This window comes from Mus musculus, chromosome 1, assembly GCF_000001635.26.
Source record: "Mus musculus strain C57BL/6J chromosome 1, GRCm38.p6 C57BL/6J".
NCBI lineage: Eukaryota > Metazoa > Chordata > Mammalia > Rodentia > Muridae > Mus > Mus musculus.
Window position 1 is genome coordinate 60,422,302 of NC_000067.6, and position 20,665 is coordinate 60,442,966.

The 20,665-nt window shown below is 37.3% G+C and overlaps 1 protein-coding gene across 25 annotated transcripts in view; it reads left to right on the plus strand.

Moving 5' to 3' along the window:
* Positions 1 to 20,665, plus strand: part of Abi2 (abl-interactor 2) — a 76,178-nt gene that overhangs the window by 16,534 nt on the left and 38,979 nt on the right. For 13 of the 25 annotated variants that reach the window (XM_006496075.4, XM_006496077.4, XM_006496080.4 and 10 more), the window contains exons 2-4: positions 11,942 to 12,109; positions 14,755 to 14,931; positions 16,641 to 16,658. In XM_006496075.4, the coding sequence (XP_006496138.1) occupies positions 11,942 to 12,109; positions 14,755 to 14,931; positions 16,641 to 16,658 (363 nt within the window). The remainder of the gene's footprint in view (positions 1 to 11,941; positions 12,110 to 14,754; positions 14,932 to 16,640; positions 16,659 to 20,665) is intronic. The other 12 variants (XM_006496076.4, XM_006496081.4, XM_030255006.1 and 9 more) reach the window with 1 other exon arrangement.

The window sequence follows — 20,665 nt, forward strand, 5'->3', positions numbered from 1 at the left end:
TGGTTTGCTCAGTCTGCTCTCTTATAGAACCCAAGACTGCCAGCCCAGGGATGACCCTCCTCCCCCAAGGGCCCTTGGTCACTAATTGAGAAAATGCCTTACAGTTGGATCTCATTGAGGCATTTCCTCAAGGGAGGCTCCTTTCTCTGTGATAACTCCAGCTGTGTCAAGTTGACACAAAACTAGCCAGTTCAGCTTGTGATAGGCATTCATTGTCTGTTAATCAAATTATGTTGGTATATCTGTGCGGGCCTTTTGATGAGGATGGACTCCAGACCCTTACCCATGCAAGCAGCCAACGATGCCTGTGTGACACTTTACAGATGGAGCCATATTCCTTGTTTCTGGCTCCGCCCACCCCCATAACAGGTAGGGATGCTCTCTGCCTCAGAGCCTTTTGCTTTGTGTTTGTTGTGTCCTCTGGATAGTTTCCTGACTGGCTCACTTGCCACTTCCTTGCTTACTTCCTCTTTGTACTTTTCTCTTCACATTTTATTTATTTTTCTGCAGTCTGCAGAAATGTTTGTTACAGAGAACGTTTATTTTTCTGCTTTCTGTCCTGCCAGTAGAGGACAGGGATTTATTTATTTATTTATTTATTGTATTTTGTTTATTTCTAGTACCTGGAATAGTGCCTGCCACAGAATTAAGTATTTGTTAAAATAAATTCTTTCCTAGCCAACAGCAGAAAAATTCTTAGAGGGTGAAATAAACTAGTTTTACAAAATTTAATAGTGTATAGATTTATGCTAAGGAAAAAAGAAAGTTGGTAAATCTATTTCCCTAAATAGTTAAGATAGACATGGTCTATTAACTGAGACTAGTGTTTCATACACAGTTGCTGTTTGAGAACTAATTCAGTTCATTTATGTTAGTTAAAGCAAGGCTGTGTTTGAGTGGATGCTTATCAAATACTGGCTTATCTACAGCTCCCTGGAAGCTATCAGGGAGACATTTCTGTTTTACAAAATTAGGTAAGTAAACTCAGTTACTTTTGACCCTATTAGACAGAAGTTCTGTGGAGAGGAATTATAGTGTTTTGCTTGTTCTTTCTGTTTTTGATTTTTTAAAAAAATGATCTTGATGCACTTTTATTATGTTGTCTTTTTATTTGAAAACTTCGCCAGACAGTGGTGGCTCATGCCTTTAATTCCAGCAGTTGGGAGGCAGAGGCAGGCGGATTTCTGAGTTCCAGGACAGCCAGGGTTATATAAAGAAACATTGTCTCGAAAAACAAAACAAAAAAGAGAAAACTTCATTAAATATCTTTTCATGCTGAGAATTCAGTGCTAACTAACTCATGGGCCAACAGCTTAGTTTGCTATGGTTTTGATTTCCTATGAAGTCTTTGTTATAAATTTTGAATTAATGAGGTTGAACTAAATATAACGGGATTTTTTGCTTTTGCTTTTCATACTGTTATTTCTCTTCATTTACTTATCTATTGGTGATCTATTAATGACTTTAAATAGAGGCAAGAAAATAGGTGGCTGGAGAGATGGCTCAGCGGTTAAGAGCACTAACTGCTCTTTCAAAGGTCCTGAGTTCAAATCTCAGCAATCACGTGATGGCTCACAACCATCTGACACCCTCTTCTGGGGTGCCTGAAGATAGTTACAGTGTACTTACATATAATAAATAAATAAATCTTAAAAAAAAAAAAAGAATCCACTATTAGGAACATGAAGAACCTGAAGAGGTCCATGCTGAATCGAGGAAGTCAGCAAAGGGTACAAGCCTTTTCCAGCATGTGTTACTGCAAGACTGCTGCCTGCCAGGAGATGGTGCCAATCCATGATTCCTCTTCAGAAACTTGTCCCTAGTGTAGAAGAGTGAGCTAGTTTTATCAAAAGGATTTTAATACTTTTAAATACAGGAAAATAGTATGTTTACATAGACCATTTCTTTTTTTGAAAGGAAGTTGGGCATCACTGACAATAAATGTACAGTGTTTCTAGTTCTTTTAAAATTCTATGGTGATGGGGTCATGTTTCTGTTTTTATTATTCCTATATATGTACAGTTGTAATGTTTTAGTAGATATGGCTATGAATTTCATATATAAATAATACAATCTATATTCAGATTTAATGTCACCAGAACCAATACAATGAATAATTATTTTAGGGGATTAATAGTTTGGCTTATATGATAGACAGCGTTTGGGTTGTACAACAGTGGTCATGAGTACTACTGGAGTTACTAATGGAGTCTTCAGTCCACATTGAGCATATTGAAAGGCTGAATAAGTTGTGTTTTGATGTCAGGCAAGGGTGGCAGCACTGTTAGGAACAGTGTAGCACAACTTGGACAAGATGGGAAGAAGGAAGTAGGCAAATAGCCCTCGGACTTCCTTAAACTTAGGTTGCCCACATTTAAGGTGAGTCTTCCCATTTCACATAACCTAATGAAGGGAATCCTTCACAGATGTGCCCAGAGGCATGTCTCATGCATCATTGTAGATACTGAGTGTCAGGCAATATTAACATTCAACCCATGTGACAGGCTTTAAGCTTCAGTATTTAAAAGATAAAACCCTGGATATCCAGAGTTATTTACATTCATTTTGGATGCCTTTATGTTGAGCTGCTTCTTTTCTTCTATTTATACCTGGGTCTTGGAGCCTTAACTCAGGTCTCTAGGCTCAGGAGAAACGTGCTTTTTTTTTTTTTTTCTTTTTTAATTTTTTATTAGGTATTTTCCTCGTTTACATTTCCAATGCTATCCCAAAAGTCTCCGATACCCTCACCCCCACTCCCCTACCCACCCACTCCCTCTTTTTGGCCCTGGCGTTCCCCTGTACTGGGGCATATAAAGTTTGCAAATCCAATGGGCCTCTCTTTCCAGTGATGGCCGACTAGGCCATCTTTTGATACATATGCAGCTAGAGTCAAGAGCTCCGGGGTACTGGTTAGTTCATAATGTTGCACCTACAGGGTTGCAGATCTCTTTAGCTCCTTGGGTACTTTCTCTAGCTCCTCCATTGGGAGCCCTGTGATCCATCCAATAGCTGACTATGAGCATCCACTTCTGTGTTTGCTAGGCCCCGGCATAGTCTCAGAGAAATGTGCTTTTATCCTTACTCCATCTCACTTTTTTTTTTTTAAGTCCTGTGTCCCCTTCCCCCACAACCCCTCTTCCCCCACCCTTCTGTCCTTGGTAGCAGTGGAGATAGAATTTGGGGCTTTATGGAAGCTTAGCAAATTCTCTGCCACAGAGCTACTCCCTCAGTCTGAGCTTTCTATGTCAGTGGTGCTCAACCTTCCTAATGCTGAATACAGTTACTCATGGTATGGTGACTGCAACCATAGAATCACTTCATTGGAGCTGGGTAGCACACACCTTTAATTCCAGCATTTGGGAGGCAGGGACAGGCAGATCTGAGTTCAAGGCCAGCCTGGTCTGCAGAGTGAGTTCCAGTACAGACAAAAAAAAAAACCAAAACAAACAAACAAACAAACAAAAAAACCCCAAAAAAAAAACCCAAACAAACATATTTTGGTATTGCTATGAGTTGTAAATATCTGATATGCAGGGGATCTACTATGTGACCCATGTGAAAGGGTCATTTAATTCCTAAAGGGGTGGTGACTCACAGGTTGAGAGGCACTGCTCTATTTATATTTTTATTTTGTTCTGCTTTTGGTCTAGGGTTTGTGGGTCACCCCATCCTTGTCTCATAGGCTTCAACCTCCTAGGTAGTTAAGACACCGACATGTGCTACCATGGCAGGCAGAGATTGTTGTTAGTAGATTAAAAGCTCTCTGATTAATTCACACTGGTTTAATGATATTTCAGAGATTACTTCCTCACATGCTGCTGTAAGTTAAAATCAGGTCCTTTTTGACTACTACTATCAATTGTGTTCTTTCTTTCTTTTTCCTACAGTGATAACTATTGTCATTTTTACTGATTTATAAAAACCCTATCTCACTGGCTTTTAACTGATTTTAATTATATTTATTTTTATGACATAGGGCTTTATTATATAGACCCAACTAATCTGGAACTCATTCTATAGAGTGAGCTGTCCTCAAACTCACGGAGGTCTGCCTACCTCTGCCTTCTGAGTGCCATGCCACCACCAGCCATCACAATTAATCTAATTGTGTTAGTTTTAGAAGCTTTTAAATAAAGTTCTAATCATTGTAGGGAAAAATTTAGTAGGCTCTAATGTGTGTATGTGTGTGTTTCCAGAGTTGTTTGACCATTACCAAGTTTTATTTCTGAACACTTTCAACTTTTCAGAAAGGTGGTACACCCATTAAAAAGTCATTTACCCCTTTCCTGCAGTCCCACACCCACACTGCGTCTGTAGAGTTGCTTAGTCTATGTGTCCTTTTGTGTGTGGCTTCTGCCTTAGTTAGAGTTTCTATTGTTGCTGTGAAACACCATGAACAAAAAGCAAGTAGGGGGCAAAGGCTTTATTCAGCTTACACTTTCACAAACAATGCATTACCAAAGAAGTCAGGACAGAAACTGAAACATGGGAGGAACCTGGAAGCAGGAGCTGATGCAGGAGACCATGGTGTGCAGCTTACAGGCTTGCTCCTCATGACTTGCTCAGCCTGCTTTCTTATAGAATCTAGGACCATCAGCCCAGAGGTGTCACCATCCACAGCAGGCTAGTCCATCCCCCACTGATCACTAATTGAGAAAATGCCTTATAACTAGACCTGTTGGAGTCATATTCTTAACTGTGATACCTTCCTCTCTGATGACTTTAGCTTGTATCAAGTTGACATAAAAATAGGAGTTGAATTTTGTGCAGGTGACATAAAATCTATTTAATCCATCCACATGCATCTATGCAGTGTGACTAGCACCATTCAGTATGTATTTTCGGTTTCTTTGTTTAAAAAAAAAAATCAGGTGTCAGTAGGTATGTGGACTTAGGTCCATGTCTTTAATTCTATTCAGTTGAGCAATGTATCTGTTTTTATGGCAATACCACACTGTTTATTTACTTATTTATTACTATAGCCTTGTAGTTTAAAATTAGTAACGGTGAGCAACACTTTTTTTTTTGGTTTTATTTTTAGCTATCCTGTTTGTTTGTTTGTTTGTTTCCATATGAAGTTTAAGATTATTTTTTTCAAGTTTTGTAAGGAATTGTGTTGGAATTTTGATGGCAGACTGCATTCAATTTATAGATTCTTTTTGGTAGAATGACCATTTTTACAATATTAGCCTTATCAATCATAAGCATGGGGCATCTTTCTATCTTTTGATGACTTCTTCCTTCAATCTCTTAAGTTTTTATTATACACATCTTTCACTTTGTTAGTTATTCCAAAAAAATTTTTTTAAAGGCTATTGTAGTGAGCAGGGTTCTCTAGAAGAACTTATAAAGTGAATATATTAGAATCACTTATAAGCTGTGGTCTGACTCATCCAACAATAATGGGCTATGAATGGAAAGTCCAAGAATCCAGGAGTTGTTCAGGCCGCAAGGCTGGATGTCTCAGCTGGTCTTCAATACATGCTGGAATTCTGAAGAAGTAGGCTCTAATGTCAGTGAAGGACTTGCTAGCAAGGCCAGAGCAAGCAGGCACAGAGCAAAAGCTTCCTTCTCTATGTCCTTGTATAGGCTTCCAGCAGAAGGTGTGGCCCAGGTTAATGTTATCCTGCCTCAAGATCCAGATCAAAAGTTTATGTCTTCCTACTTCAAAGGTCTAGGCTAGAAGTGGATTCACCCAAGCAAAAGTAATCTTATATAGGTATGCCCCCCCATTTCTGGATTGTAGTTCATTCCAGATGTAGCCAAGTTGACAACTAGGAGAAGCCATCACAGTTACTGTGAAAGGTATTGTTTCCCTGGCTTCTTCCTTAATCTCTCATTTGTATATAGGAAGGCTACTAACCTTTGTTAATTTTGTATCCTGCTACTTTACTGAATTATCATCTTTTAAAAAAAATTTGTGTGTGTGTGTGTGTGTGTGTGTGTGTGTGTGTGTGTGTGTACACTTCAGTGTAGTGCCTGTGGAGGCCAGAAGAGGGCCTGGGATCCTCTGAAGCTGGAGTTATAGGCACTTGTGAGATGCTTTATTGTGGGTGCTGGGAACTAAAGTTCACTTCTGCAAGAGCAACAAGTGTCCTTAACCACGAGGCAGTTTTCCAACCTCCTTGTTTTTATTTATTTTTATAGCTGTAACAAGAATTTAAATGTAAGGCCAATTAGAGGAGCAGCGATGGCTCATGGGCAGTTGCATCAGCTACAGCACCACCTCTGCCTGGGTGATGATTCATGAAATGTGCATTCTCAGAGCTCTCTGTGACTTGTGGAGGGGCCTTATGAGTTTTGTACATTTCAGAATTTCTGGGCTCAGGTTTTGATAGCAAGTGCCTTTCTTTACCTGCTGAGCCATCTTAAAGGGCATTGTGTGCAGAGAAGAATTCCCTCTTGTGTATTCTATTCTTGTTTTTAAAATACTATTTTCCTGTACCTTCTGGGTCATCTGTACCCTGTTTTTGGATCAAATCTGTGGCGCTATTTAGTAGAAGCAAAACAGTGAGGTAAGTAACAGTAAGAGACAAGTGTTAGAAATACTGCAGTCAAGTGCCTTCAGAGGATGTGCAGCGTTCTTATGTGCACTTGCTGTTGCTCTAGAAACATCAAATTGAAATGCAAGTTTAATTTCCCCTTATTCAGTACACAGTAAGTCATTTGGGTGGTGTTAAAGCTTCTGGGGATCCAGTTTTCTGTCTTTCTCCTTCATTAGGTGATGGAAATAGGCCATGTGAGTTCCTGCTGGGCTGAGCTCTGAGCTGCCTCTGTCTGTTTAGCTGGGAGGATCAGCGAACACCCATCCTGTGCCCAGTTCCCCTTAGGGTTTGGCTCCCCTTGTGGCTGGAAGGAGAATGCCTTGTCTTGGAAGGCTGGGTTAAATGCTTCATTTTTGTGGATGTCCTTCTTTAGGCTCTGAAAACTTTGATATGAAGAAAACATATCTTACCAACACAGAAAGAATATAATTCTTTATACATGCTGAAGAAAAAGAATGTAATTAAACCATTCGAATGGTAGAAAAATGAAACTTATACATTACCATTAAAGAGATCATGGGTGAGGCTTGGGGTGAGCACAGAAGTTCAGTGCGTGATTAGCATGTGAGTTTGATTCCTATCACTGTAAACAGCAACAGCAACAACAACAACAACAAAGGTAATAGAAAAGAAGTAATGGTGATTCAACATTACTTCAGAGATGTAAGATTAAAGATGTGTCAGGTTACCATCTATTTGAAGAGGCTTACATATGGGATAATGTGAGTTTGAGCAGTGAAACATGCATGCATTGCTGTTTGTAAGTCTGTAATAAGTGTCTGAGGAGGTTTGTTAAGTGTCAATCAGGAAAGTTTTCCTAGAAATTAAGGCAGGCTATAGGTTATTGGCAAAAACTATTCTAGATGAAGAACACAAAGGTAGGAAACTATGATCCATATTTTGAGAACCATAAAACTAATTTTTCTGTAAGTGAAGACCTGCTAAAGTTGAATGAGAAGTAACTTGTATGCCTTACTAGAGAAGGCTGTAGATGTAAATAGAGGAGTCTGTTTACAATTAAGAGGTAAGAGGAAGGTATGGAGGTTTCAGCTTATTTAGAAAGATGAAATATTTGGACCATGTTTTAATACTCTATGCTCAGTCCTGGAAACTAGTATAGAAATATAAGCGAGCAATAACTAGGATAGTATATGGCCAGTATGCCTCCAAAGAAACCATAGATAGAATGGAAGTGGTTTGGCATGTGGATAGGTGTGATGTAGAGACTTGGGCAGTGTCCAACCGGAGAGAATAGTGATTTTCTAGCACATGTATGAGATAATTTTAAAGGAAGGTGATAATGAGTTATAGATACCCTGAGGTGCTGTATGTACAAGGGTAATATTCCATGTAAGCAGAAATGGTTATTGGGAGAATTATAAGAGATAAAATATTTAAAATGCAGTGCTGGAAGTGATAGCTGAGGAAGGAATGAAACCTTAGGGCCAGGGAGACAGGTCAGAGGGTCAAAGCACTTGCTCCAAGCTTGATGTGTCAAGCTTGCTCCTTAGAACCTACATGGTGGGAAGAGAAAATTGACTACCACAAGGTGTCCTCTTTCTTTTGTGTTCCCTCAAAATAATCTTTTTCTTTCCTTCCCTTTCCCTTTCCCCTTCCTTCTTCCCACCCCCTTCTATTTTGGTGTTTTAAGACAAGGTTTTACTCTGTAGCTCTGGCTGTTCTGAAACTTGCAATATAGACCAGGCTGGCCTTGAATTTACAGAGATCTGCCTGCCTCTGCCTCCCAAATTCTGAGACTAAAGGCATATGTACAACACCTAGCTTTGTTTTTAATGTTAAAATAAAAAAAATGGATTTTTTGTTTGTACTTTTGGGCATGTGGTGTATGTATGTGTGTGTGTGTTTGTGTATGTGTCTTGATATATGTGTGGTGTGCACATATGTATGTATATGTGCTCTGCATATGTGTGTATGTCTGGTGTATTGTGTGTGTTTTGTGTATGTGTGGTATATGCATATGTATGTGTGTGCTTTTTATATGTAGTATGTATGGTATGTTATATATATATATGTGTGTGTGTGTGTGTGTGTGTGTGTGTGTGTGGAAATTGTATGTTTGCGTGGTTTGTGTATACTGTGTATGTGTGTTGGGCAAATATGTGTGGTGTACATATGTTTGTGGTACATGTATGTGTATGGTAAGTTTTGGAAGTACTTGAGCTTCTATGGGTACATATGGACGATGGTGGAAAGTGTGCGGTATTTTCCTCTCTTAAGCTCTACCTTTTGACTTGAGACAGGATATTCTCACTGAAACATAAGCTCACTTTTTTGGCTAGGCTTTGGCCAGTGAGTTCTGGAGATAGAAATTTGCAAAAATGTCTGTCCACTCTAGCCAAAGCAATCTACAGGTTCAATGCAATTTCTATAAAAAACCAATGGCATTTTCCACAGAACTAGAATACGTTTTAAATTTTATAGGGAATCTAAAACAAACAATACACAAAAACACAAAAAAGCTTAATGTAGATTGTGGGTGGGGATTGTCATCATCTCTAGTACTTACTGTTTTCTGTTTTTGTTTTTTCAAGATTAAAGATTAAAGATTGAAAGTGTGTGTCACCATTGCCTAGCTTGAAGTTTATCTCTCCTATACCTACATTTTTGTAGTTTTTTTTTTTTTTTTTAAGTAATGAAGGGTATCTTAGGGTGTCTATTACTGTGAAGAGATAACCATGGCCATGGTAACTCTTAAGGAAAGTATTTAATTGGTGCTGGTTTACAGAGATTTAGTCCTTTGTGGTCATGGCAGGAGGCATGGCAGTACACAGACAATGCTTCTGGTTCTGTAAGTAGCAGGAAGAGAGGGTGAGCCATTGAACCTATCTTGAACTTCTGACACCTCAGAGCCCACCCCCAGTGACACACTTCCTCCAACAAGGCCACGCCCACTCAAGTAGGCTACACCTACACCTACGTATGCGTCTGTGGAGGCCATTTTATTTATTTATTTATTTATCTATTTATTTATTATATATAAGTACACTGTAGCTGTCTTCAGACACTCCGGAAGAGGGAGTCAGATCTCATTACGGGTGGTTTTGAGCCACCATGTGGTTGCTGGGATTTGAACTTCGGACCTTCGGAAGAGCAGTTGGGTGCTCTTACCCACTGAGCCATCTCACCAGCCCAGCCATTTTCATTTAAGCCACCACAAAGGGGTTTTATCAAATGCTTTTTTTATATCTGTGGAGATGATTGCACATTCTTTGAGCCTTCACTTTGTTAATTTGAGGTATTTTATTTACTAATTTTCATACTGAATTATTTTTGCATCTGTAGAGTAAGTCTCCCAGATCATGCTCTTGTATTTGACTTGGTAATTTGTGGAGAAGTTTTACATCTATATGTGCATAGGAATACCTGCCTGTAGAATTTTCTGTGTTGTGTCTGGGGAGTTGACTTCCTTTCTATACTTTGGAACTGTTTGAAGAGGATTGACATTGGTTTTGTTGTTGTTTGTATAGACAATCTGGTGCTGTGGTTTAGGCTTGCCTTGAACTTGAAATCTTACTGCCTTAGCCTCCCAAGTACTAGCCACACGAACTGGATTCCTGAGTGGGAGGCTGGAGCTGTAAGGGAGGAAACTACAGAGAAGAAAGGAAACCAAGGCAGATTTCTGATCAAGGCAATGTTTACTAAGAGTCTGTGCTTATAAAGGAGGAAAGCCTATCTCCTGCTGATCCACTCTTGATGCCTGTCGCCAGCCTATAAGCAATAAATTAGGCTGACTGCACTAGTTTGGCAGTAAGGTGTCAATTGCCAGCTTGCCTGGGGCTGCTTTAGGAATTTCTCTGGAAGGCAGGTTCAGCCTCTCAGCAGGTAGCAGTCTTGGAGATGAGCAGTGGCAGGTGACAGAACAATAAAACCATCTAGGTGGGAAGGCTCCACCCTAGGTGGTCTCAGTGGCAGCAAAAGGTCTGAATCAGCCTGCTCAAGGCTGGGGGAGGCTACAAGGTATGTCTATGATAACATGATTTGTCATTGAAAGTTTAGTAAAATTCATCAGTGCAACCATCTAGTGCTATTATTATTTTACTTTTTGGACAATCTGTGTTTTTTATTTACTCTTACTGTTTGTTCTTGGTAGGTTAAAGTTATGTGCATCTTCCTGGTTCTGTTTTGGTGGGGGCTGTGTGTACCCACAAATCTGGTTCTAGGTTTTTATATTTATTGGCATATAGTTGTTCATAATAGTTCCTAGGAAGCTTTTGTATCTCTGTGGTATCAGTTATAATTTGTCTTTTTCACTTTGGTTTTACTTGAATTTCTTCTTTTTTTTTTCCCCCCTTAACTCTTTTCATGGTAATATGGTGTTAATTTGGTTATTTTAAATTACTTCTAAAGACTTTTCTTTTTTCTTCCAATCCATGGAGAAATTTGTATCCATGCTTTGTAGACTGTAGGAGAGATGTGATTGGGACTGTAGTAGACTTCTGGTAAGTCCTATCACTGTATTTCAGTGTATACTTTGAGCAGTGGCAGCTGTATACAGGGATTTATGCTTTAGAAAGTGACTTCACATCAGTTTTTTCATTTTTCTGTGCAATTTTTCATTTTCTTGGAGTGATTGAATCAGGGATGTACCCTCTCTGCTTTGTAATTGAGAAATGGTGACTCTTGTAGTTTATATTAATGATGGCACTAACATACAGGGTTTCTGAATCAGAAACATGGATTAGCTTTATTATACACCACAGAATCTTCCTGTAGGTGGCAAAATAAAATATGTTGGTCTGCAGTAACCTGGAAAATAGTCATTTGGTTACTTCTTGCTGCATAATCCCTGTTTTTCAAATAAGGCTTCTGGGTTGTGGAAGTTGTGAGATAGGTGCTACTGACTGCTAAGAAAGGGCCGACATTGGCAATTTCTACCCCATAAGGCTGTCTCTTAAATGACATGAGAACAGAGTAGCCTCGCATTTTAATTTTATAATTATTTTTATTATCAGACATTTTATTTATCATTATTAATACTTTGATCAAACACATTTTGTGTGTGAGAATAAAAGGAAATCAAGAGAAAGTAGAATAAGTATTTGTGCATTCATGTCAGTGCTGCCGAAGGAGTTAAATTGGGAAGATGTGTATGTGCTGTCATTGCTCAAAGTATACACTGGAACTCAGATTTTAAATACTAGCTTTAGAACTTTATTTGTACTTACATAAAAATGTATATATAAAAATGTATAGTTATCTTGAAAATATCAGTGAGCTCATTAAATCATTTAGTTTTGGAATTGTGTAACAATGATGTTTTTCAGAATATTTTAAACTTGGTATAGGTTTAGTAGCATTGTGGTTTAAATGACTAAGTTAGTTTGCTAGAAGTTAATTATCTTTAAATTGAAGGTCACTATTTTCCTCCTTCACAGTCACCAGATAAGCAGCGAGCCCTAGAAGAAACCAAAGCCTACACCACTCAATCCTTAGCAAGTGTTGCGTATCTGATAAACACCTTGGCCAACAATGTCCTACAGATGCTGGATATCCAGGCATCACAGTTACGGAGGATGGAGTCTTCAATCAACCATATTTCACAAGTGAGACCATGTTCAGTTTGTTTGCCTATGAGCAACACACAGCTTGTTGACTTGCCTTTGTTGTGCAGGTTAATGTGCATGTATTTGCAACATATTAACTTAGTATTGCATTGTTTATGATTCTTTTTGTGATGTTATCTTTTTTAATTTAATTTTTTAATATATTGTTTTACTTACTCACTTTATGTCCTGCTGTGATGTTATTATCTTTATAGTTTGACAGAAAAGTAAATTTTGATGGATTTTATTAAAACTCAGTTGCCACAGTCACATAATCACTCCTGAAGTGAAAAATTATTTTGGTATTTTATTTTATTTTTGGTTTTTTTGAGACAGGGTTTTTCTGTGTCACTCTGGCTGTCCTTGAACTCACGGAGATCCACCTGCCTCTTTGTCCTGAGTGCTGGAATTAAAAAGAAGTGCACCACTACCACCCAGGTTTTTTTTTTTTTTTTTTTTTTTTGACAGATTTTTGTTTGTTTGTTTGTTTGTTTGGTGTCTTTATTGCCTTAAAAATAATGATTTGATAGCTTGGTGGCTAATTTAATTTTTTTCTCCTGTCAGTAGGCTTTTAAAATTCCCCTTTGGTGGTTTAGTCAGTGTTTTATTCCTGTGAGAATAGTGTCTCATGTTGAGCACAGCAATTCTTATAAAGGGAAGCATTTGATTGGAGCTGGCTTACAGTTCAGAGGTTTAGTCTTTTATCACCATGGTGGGAAGTACAGTGGCAGACAGTCAGACATAGTGCTGGAGAGTAGCTATGAGCTCTGTATCCAGATAATAATGAAAAGTAGTTAATGACACTAAATATCTGTTCTTTGGCAGTGTCTTAGAGATCCACTGTAATGAGGCCCCATGACCCAAAGCAACTTGGGGAGGGAAGGATTTATTTTACTTATACTTACTTATCTCAGTTCATCATTGGAGACAGAGCAAGAACTCAAACGCTGGGGCAGAGGCTTAGAGGGGAGCTGCTTACTGACTTGCTCCTCTTGGCTTGCTCAGCCTGCTTTCTTATAGAACCCAGGACGTGGCAACAGCCCGATCTTACGGAGACATTTTCCTCAATTGCGGTTGCCTTCTCTCAGATGACTTCAGCTTATGTCAAGTTAACATAAAGTCTAGCCAGTGTAGGCAGTCACAGTTGTTACTTGAGTAAGTAATGCAAGAAACTAGTTAGAAGTTTTTCTAGATCTCTGGTATTTGATCTTGGCAATTCTACCCTCAGGGAGATGCTTGGCAACATTAGACAGTTTGGCTTATTTCAGAGTGGGGAAGTATTATAGGTTATGTCTACCCATCACAGCACAGTAACGGATATGACTCAAGTTTGACTCAAGTCAGTTATCTTTCTGTTGTATTGCCTTAAAAATATTTGTTACTTATAGATTACAAAATTATAACTTATGTGAAATGCTATATTAGTGTTTCATGAGAAATGTATTATTTGTTAGCAAATAATTAAAGAATATAAATAAAAATATTATTTGTACTATGAATGTGAGCACTTGATAAATTCTAATGAAATATGTGATCAATGTTGTGTTAATAAGATGTAAGCAACTTGCTGAAGCTAACAAGCTTTTCTGTCAAATGATGGTTTTGAAGGGAGGAGGTGGATGCTGGGAATTACGTCAGGGACTTGTAAATGTTAGGCAAATGGTATACTCCCTCACTCTACCCCTTGATCCCCATTTGTAATATTTATATTTTAGTCTTGTTCCTTCTTTGTAGTATTTAAATAATATTAGATTATACTAATATGTTTTTTAAAAATATAACAAGACTATTCTCTGCTGTTTCTTTGTTTTTTGTTTTTATTGTTTGTTTTTTGAGATAGGGTCCCTCCACATAGTCCTGGCTGTCTTTGAACTCTCTATGTAGAGCAGGCAAGCTGGCCTCAAACTTAAAAGATCTATCTGCCTCAGCCTCTTAAGTGCTGGAATTAAAGTCATTTACCACCATGCCTGGCTTCTTATTTTATTTATATTAATTTATTTATTTTTCTTTTCTGTTGAAAATGATCACTCTGGCTTGGAGAAATGATTCAGTTGCTCCAGTCTTTGCTGCACATCCATAAGGCCTTGAGTTCTGTCCCCAAGCCCATGGAAAAAGATGGGTGTAGTGTGCACTTGGAATCTTCATGCCAGGCGGCAGAAACAAACAGGTGCCTGGGACTAGGTGGTCAGCCAGCTCAGACACATTAGTAAGACCTGTGTCCTAGTGGGAGACTCAAATAAACAAGGGAGGCAGCTTATGGAAAATGATACTCAAAGTGGACCTCTGGTTTCCATATGCACAAGCATGTATATACATATGTACACCCCTTCCATGTGAACACACACACTAGCACCTATATGTGTGTACATATTTGTATAGGTATTTGTGCAGACATGTACACATGCACATTCTAAGTTCTGCTCTTGTGGGCTGTAAAAATCAGGTGATGTTCCAGGTTATATTTGAAGGCATGCTTTGGTGACCCTTGCATTAGGTTAAAAATGAATAAAGACAATAGTCTAGAGAAAAGGTGGTTTATGAAATGAATACGAAGGATTGTTGAATCTCTAGGCATTTGGTTATTATTTATTTGGATACCAGGGCTATCTGTCTTTGTGTTGTCTTATTTATATTATATCTTACAGACAGTTGATATTCATAAAGAGAAGGTTGCAAGAAGAGAAATTGGTATTTTGACCACCAATAAAAACACTTCAAGGACCCATAAGATTATTGCGCCAGCCAACCTTGAGCGGCCAGTTCGTTATATTCGAAAACCTATTGACTACACAATTTTAGATGACATTGGACATGGAGTGAAGGTAGGTGTAGTTTCTGTCAAGCTTTCTAAAGCTCTAATGGAACCCTAGGAAATTAAAGTTCATTTAATTGCCTGAAGGACCAACTCTTGGCACAGTTGTGGTTGTGAAGGTTGCTTACTATTGTTGTGTCCTCCTTATGTTTTCTTTACTGTTACCTTTCAAACCAGTTATCTTCTAATGGTATTTGCTTAGTTAATCACTAGATCAATTAGCGTATGGTATAGTGGTTCTAATCTTTTAATGATTTAGTAATGATAGGAAAAAAATCCAGCATATTATTAAAATGTTTTTCTTATCTCAAAAATATGTCAGCAGATTTTTGGCATTAGTTTTCAGAACAGCATATGTTACTAAATATGAATTTGAATTTTTTTCTAGAATAATTTTATCTCAACCTTTTGGATGAGAATAGTGGAGCTAAAAATTGTAAATTTATTTGTGGTGACTTTAAATTTATAACATTTTATATTTTGGTCACCTTTTAAAGATGCATTTGTGTATCTAGTATGTATATGAAGTGGCATCATCAAAGCTCTATAGTATTGGGGATGTGGGGCAGTAGTAGAGCAGGAGCTTTCTCACACACAGCCCCGCGCTCTAGCACTGCGAGTCAGCACACCTGCTAGCTGTTAGGGGGCAGGGGGGACAGTGTTCTTCTACTGAGGTGATTCTTACAGTTAAGAGACCATTCAGAGCTTCAGCTAAGTACATTATTTACAGTTTATATTTTAGTAGTGATTGTCAAATTTACATAAGTATGACTTGCAATAATTCTATACCTATCTTATAGCTATATAATTCATATATATGATATTTTTCTAATATAAGCCTATTTAAAATGTACACCACCATTTTGGTCAGAAATCAGTAAGTTTGTGTGAAAATAAAACATGCAGTATAAATTTATAAAACAACTTTTATTTTAGAGGGCTTTTGATTTTTTTTTTTTATTTTTTTAGATAGATTCTCACTCTTTTGGCCTTGGCTGGCCTGGAACTCATTGTGTAGGGCAGGCTGGCCTTGAACTCACAGAGATCAGCCTGCCTCTGCCTCCAGAGTGCTGAGTTTAAAGGTGTGTACCTCTATACCCCACTTATTGAGAGTTTTGAAAAAGCATAATTATCTGGAACTTGATATTTAATTTTATAGTTGATTCCTATATATGTATTTCAATGACTAATTAAAGCATATTAAAATAAGATATGTGAGTAGATGGATAATTAAACTGTAATTTGTTTTAACCTGGGGAAACAAGTTTGTTGTTGAAGACGTACAGGTGCTAATAGAATGTTATAGGCTGCTACCAGAATCTGTTGCCAAATGATACTTGGAATATAGATTTGTGTTTGCCTGTTTATATAATAAAAAGGTGATTTTTTTTGTATAATTAGTTTTTAATACTTAAAATATTTTTCTTTTAGGATTGTACTCTCTGTTGTTTGTACTGTAGTGTTCGCTAATTTAAAGAACTCTTTAACGGAATTAAAGTTTTGAATAAAACAGTCTTATATCATCAACGAAACTTCTGTCCATGACACATCTGCTTTAACCACTCTTTCTATAATCTACTGAAACATTATTTTGTTAATGCTGATTGCTTAACTTGTTTTTCTTTGTTTTCTTTTTTTTGTCTTCACATCCTGAAGTTCCAACTAACCTTTCAATGCTTTTCTTCCTTACCTCTTTATTTGCTCCATTTATGCATTAAGTGGTTGCTTAGATTTAAGGTAAGAGATTCCAGGGCTGGATTTCCATTCTATGTTCTTATGTAGAATATTACATATGGGGAGTAAAGACATATTTTCCATTTGGCCTTTTAAAACCAACAAATTAGTTATTTATTTATTCAGGTCTGACGACTTTATTGTGTGTCTTCATGTTTCCTGAGGGTAGATATTTTTGTACATTTTGTTCATTACCCTGTTCTTTGTGCCTAGAACAGTACCAAATACACATTAGGTATTAGTATCTCAAGTATTTGCTGAATGGATGGGTGCTTTTGTGAAACTGAATTATAAATTGTATTGTTATAAAGTGTTAATAAGATGAAATTGCTAGATTTTTTTATAAATGTTGAAATTTTGTTATTGATTGGAGGGCCAACTAATATGCTCTATTTAACCCTCCCCCTGTGTAATAACTTTTTATTCTATAAATGGTGTGCTTAATTATATGGTTTGTTGACAGTATGTCATTATCTTTTGACTTCTAATTTAAAAGTTGAGAAGCAAAAAAATATGTCATAATGCCTTTTTTAAGTTGCAGTACATTTTAGAAAGGAATTAGTCTTTTTAAAATGTTTGTATAAAATATACTTCAATACAATCTCACCGTCTTTTTAAAAGTGAATATTATTTGTATATAGAACATCCAAAGTTTATGATAATGCTTAAGAAATACAAATTAAGAACTAGAGAGGAGGTCACAGTGCTAGAACACTTGCCTAGAATGTACAAGACCCTGGTTCAGTAGAAACCAGTAAACCTACCAAATAGAAATCCCACACAACCAAAATAAACCTGGTGCTGTTTAGTGAAGGGGCCATGATGAAAGCATTTCGGGTGGTTCAGGAAGCCTGTCAGATACTAAGAGGATTTTCATCAGTTCTTGCCATTTCTTCTTTCTTTTGTTTTTTATCAAGTCAGGGTCTCTTTGCTGTCCTGGAACTTTTTCTGTCTAGAGACCATGCTCAGCTTCAGAGCCCCACCTGCCTCCGCCTCCTGTGTGCTGGACTAAAGGCCTGTGTCCTGCTGCCCAGCAGCCCATCTCTTCTTCCTTAGACAAGTTGTCTGATTTCTTTTCAAATATGTATTTGCTTTGCAGTTTGCTATATCTTTGGTGTAGTCAGTGATAATCAGGAGATAAGATGACTGTATTACTTAGTATTAACCATGGCCACAAAACTTTTGCCTGATCATGGCAGGTGGTTCTGAAAAAGGAAATAAAGCCACTGGAAAATAGGTTCTAAGCTCTTACCTTGCTGGTAACCCAGGAATTTGGAATTGTGGGAAGGTTTCTTCTGTTTAAAACGGCCAAATTACAGTGAACTAGACTAAAAAAAAAGCAGGCAGTATTCAAATTTAGTTCTTGCTCTGTTAACCTAAAATGTGGTGACAGAAGAAATCGATCCTTTGCTCTTACTGGCTAGCCTGTTGTCCGCCATCTCCCATGCTTCTTTGCTCTAGGATTTGCGGTGTCTCTCCCTTGACTTGAAAGTCTGCTTCACATAAGAGAAAGGTCCCCTGAGGGCTGCCTAAAAGATCTCACAGGAACTATGCTGGAAGAAGATGCCTCAATGTTTTGTTGGTTTTGTTTGTTTGTTTGTTTGTTTTCCTCTTAGAACCAGAAAGTTTCACAGTAGAATCCCAACAGATTGTACTACTCTAGTAATTATACTATATGGTTCTATAGAGAAGGATAATGTTGGACAGGAAATTATGGGCTTGGCCTGTTTTCCCCTTCCTCTAATGCATATATAGATACAAATTTACATAATCCTTCTTCCTTCTGTATTTAAATTTATTTTTTTTTTAAGATATATTGGCAAACCCAGGGCTTTGAGCATATTAAGTATGGACTTAACTTCTAAGTTCTACATCTAGCCCCAGAGCCTTTCTTTTTACGTAGTGTAGGCTGGTTTTGAACTCACTGTGTAGCTGAAGCTGGCCTTGAACTCATGCTTCTTTTGTCTCAACTCTCAAGTGCTGAAAGTACAGACATGTGCCTATATATATTTTTTTCCCCATTTTTCTGACTCCCTCCTTTCACCCTGCCCTTTTTGTTTCCACTCAGCTCAGATTTCCTTGTGAAACATTCTATTGTGGAACAACTCTTCCCACCTCGACTCAGAGCAGTTAATGGTTAGTTTACTAACATCTCTCTTGGAATGCTGAGGAGAGCTCGAGGGATAGTTCATGAGGTAGCTCTCCTTGTCCTCCCTAAGGATGTGCAAGTGGTTAACAGTGTGTGAGGACGTTGGTGGATGGTGTAGTTGCCTGTGAGCTGTTCAGGCTCCTGTAAGCAATTCCTCACTCATGCTTCTGTAAGGAACTAATTAAATTCATCAGTTCATCAATCAAGCCAGACTTGGATAAACCCCTTTGCAGTTTGTTGTTACCGTATGCCATATCTGGGATGAGTAGACATTTGTTTACATCTTTCTAGAAAAAGTCACACACACCACCTTCCCCTAACAATTTGTTTTCTGCTACTTTTTTTTTTTCGTCCTGCCTTTGTCTGATACTCCATGGCATCCAATTCACCTTGATTGAAAGCAACACATCTTTTACGTTTCTTTTTTTTTTTTTTTTTTTAGATTTATTTATTTATTATATGTAAGTACACTGTAGCTGTCTTCAGACACTCCAGAAGAGGGCGCCAGATCTCGTTACAGATGGTTGTGAGCCACCATGTGGTTGCTGGGAATTGAACTCCATACCTTTGGAAGAACAGTCAGTGCTCTTACCTGCTGAGCCATCTCGCCAGCCCTTCTGCTACTTTTTAAAAAATTTTTTTAAAAATAATTTTTTAGAGATGGATGGTTCTTCCTTTTAAACATGACTCACATATATACACACATATGCAAATGTGTATGTGTGTATATGTGTATACACACACACATATATATATGTATATCCATATATTCCTTTTATAGACCATTTTACTGTTTTTCCCCCTTTGAGCTTTGTTTTGTATGTAGATTCTAAGGCTTTAAGAAGGTACTGCAATTTAAATAAAAGCACTGTACAAATTGAAATCGAAAATAAATTATAGTTGGAAAGTTATTTTCAAATATCTTAGCTGTCCCATGTATAGAATAAAATTTTCTTTTGTTCCTTTTCTATTCTTGCTCCTCTCCTTCCTGTTCCTAGCAAATTGAACTGTAGTTTAGTGTTTGGTTCATTTCTACCCATCACTTACGGTAACTTTGGGTTTTGTGTTGTTTAAGGTTGAGCTTAAAGGACTTTGGTTACTACCCAAATCTTGTGGTATCATTAAATCAAGATAATGCAGTTTTTAAAGCTATGGTGGTTATTTCTCAGATTATTTACAAAATTTTCTTCAAATGTAAATTAATTCTTTGAAAGTGTTCTGATATTTTAAAGATAAAATTCCCATACCCTCTGTTTATTAAGAGGGAGATAGCAAGGATAATCTATTTCTTACTTGATAGTTTGTATTTATTGTTTAAAAGCAACAGCAAAAGGATTACACATGAATGCTTTACTTTAAAAATAATGATATTTCAAAGGTATCATTTGTCATTAAAGATCGTTTTAACATCACACACAACTTGTTCACTGGGCTATTCATTTGAAGAATTTATTGCTTGATATTTTATTTCTTGCTTTTAGGATAGTTAACAATTATTATTTTAGAACTTAAAAAAAATCCACTGAAGTCAGAGTTAATTTTGACAGCTTTAGTACTATGTGACATAATTAAGATTTGTTTTCACAAAATTTATATTTTAAAATTGGCCAGGCATGGTGGTGCAGCCTTTAATCCTAACACTTGGGAAGCAGAGACAGACTGGTCTCTGTGAGTTCAAGGCCAGCCTGATCTATATAGTCAGTTTCAGGCTGACTAAGGCTTCATAACTATATAAATGTATATTAATATATATTAAAATTGTAAATCTGTTCCAACTTCAGTGGTATAATATTTTCATCTTTATTGTTGTAAGTATAGTGTTTTAATATCTGAAGATAGTATGAGAAATTTGAGGTTATTT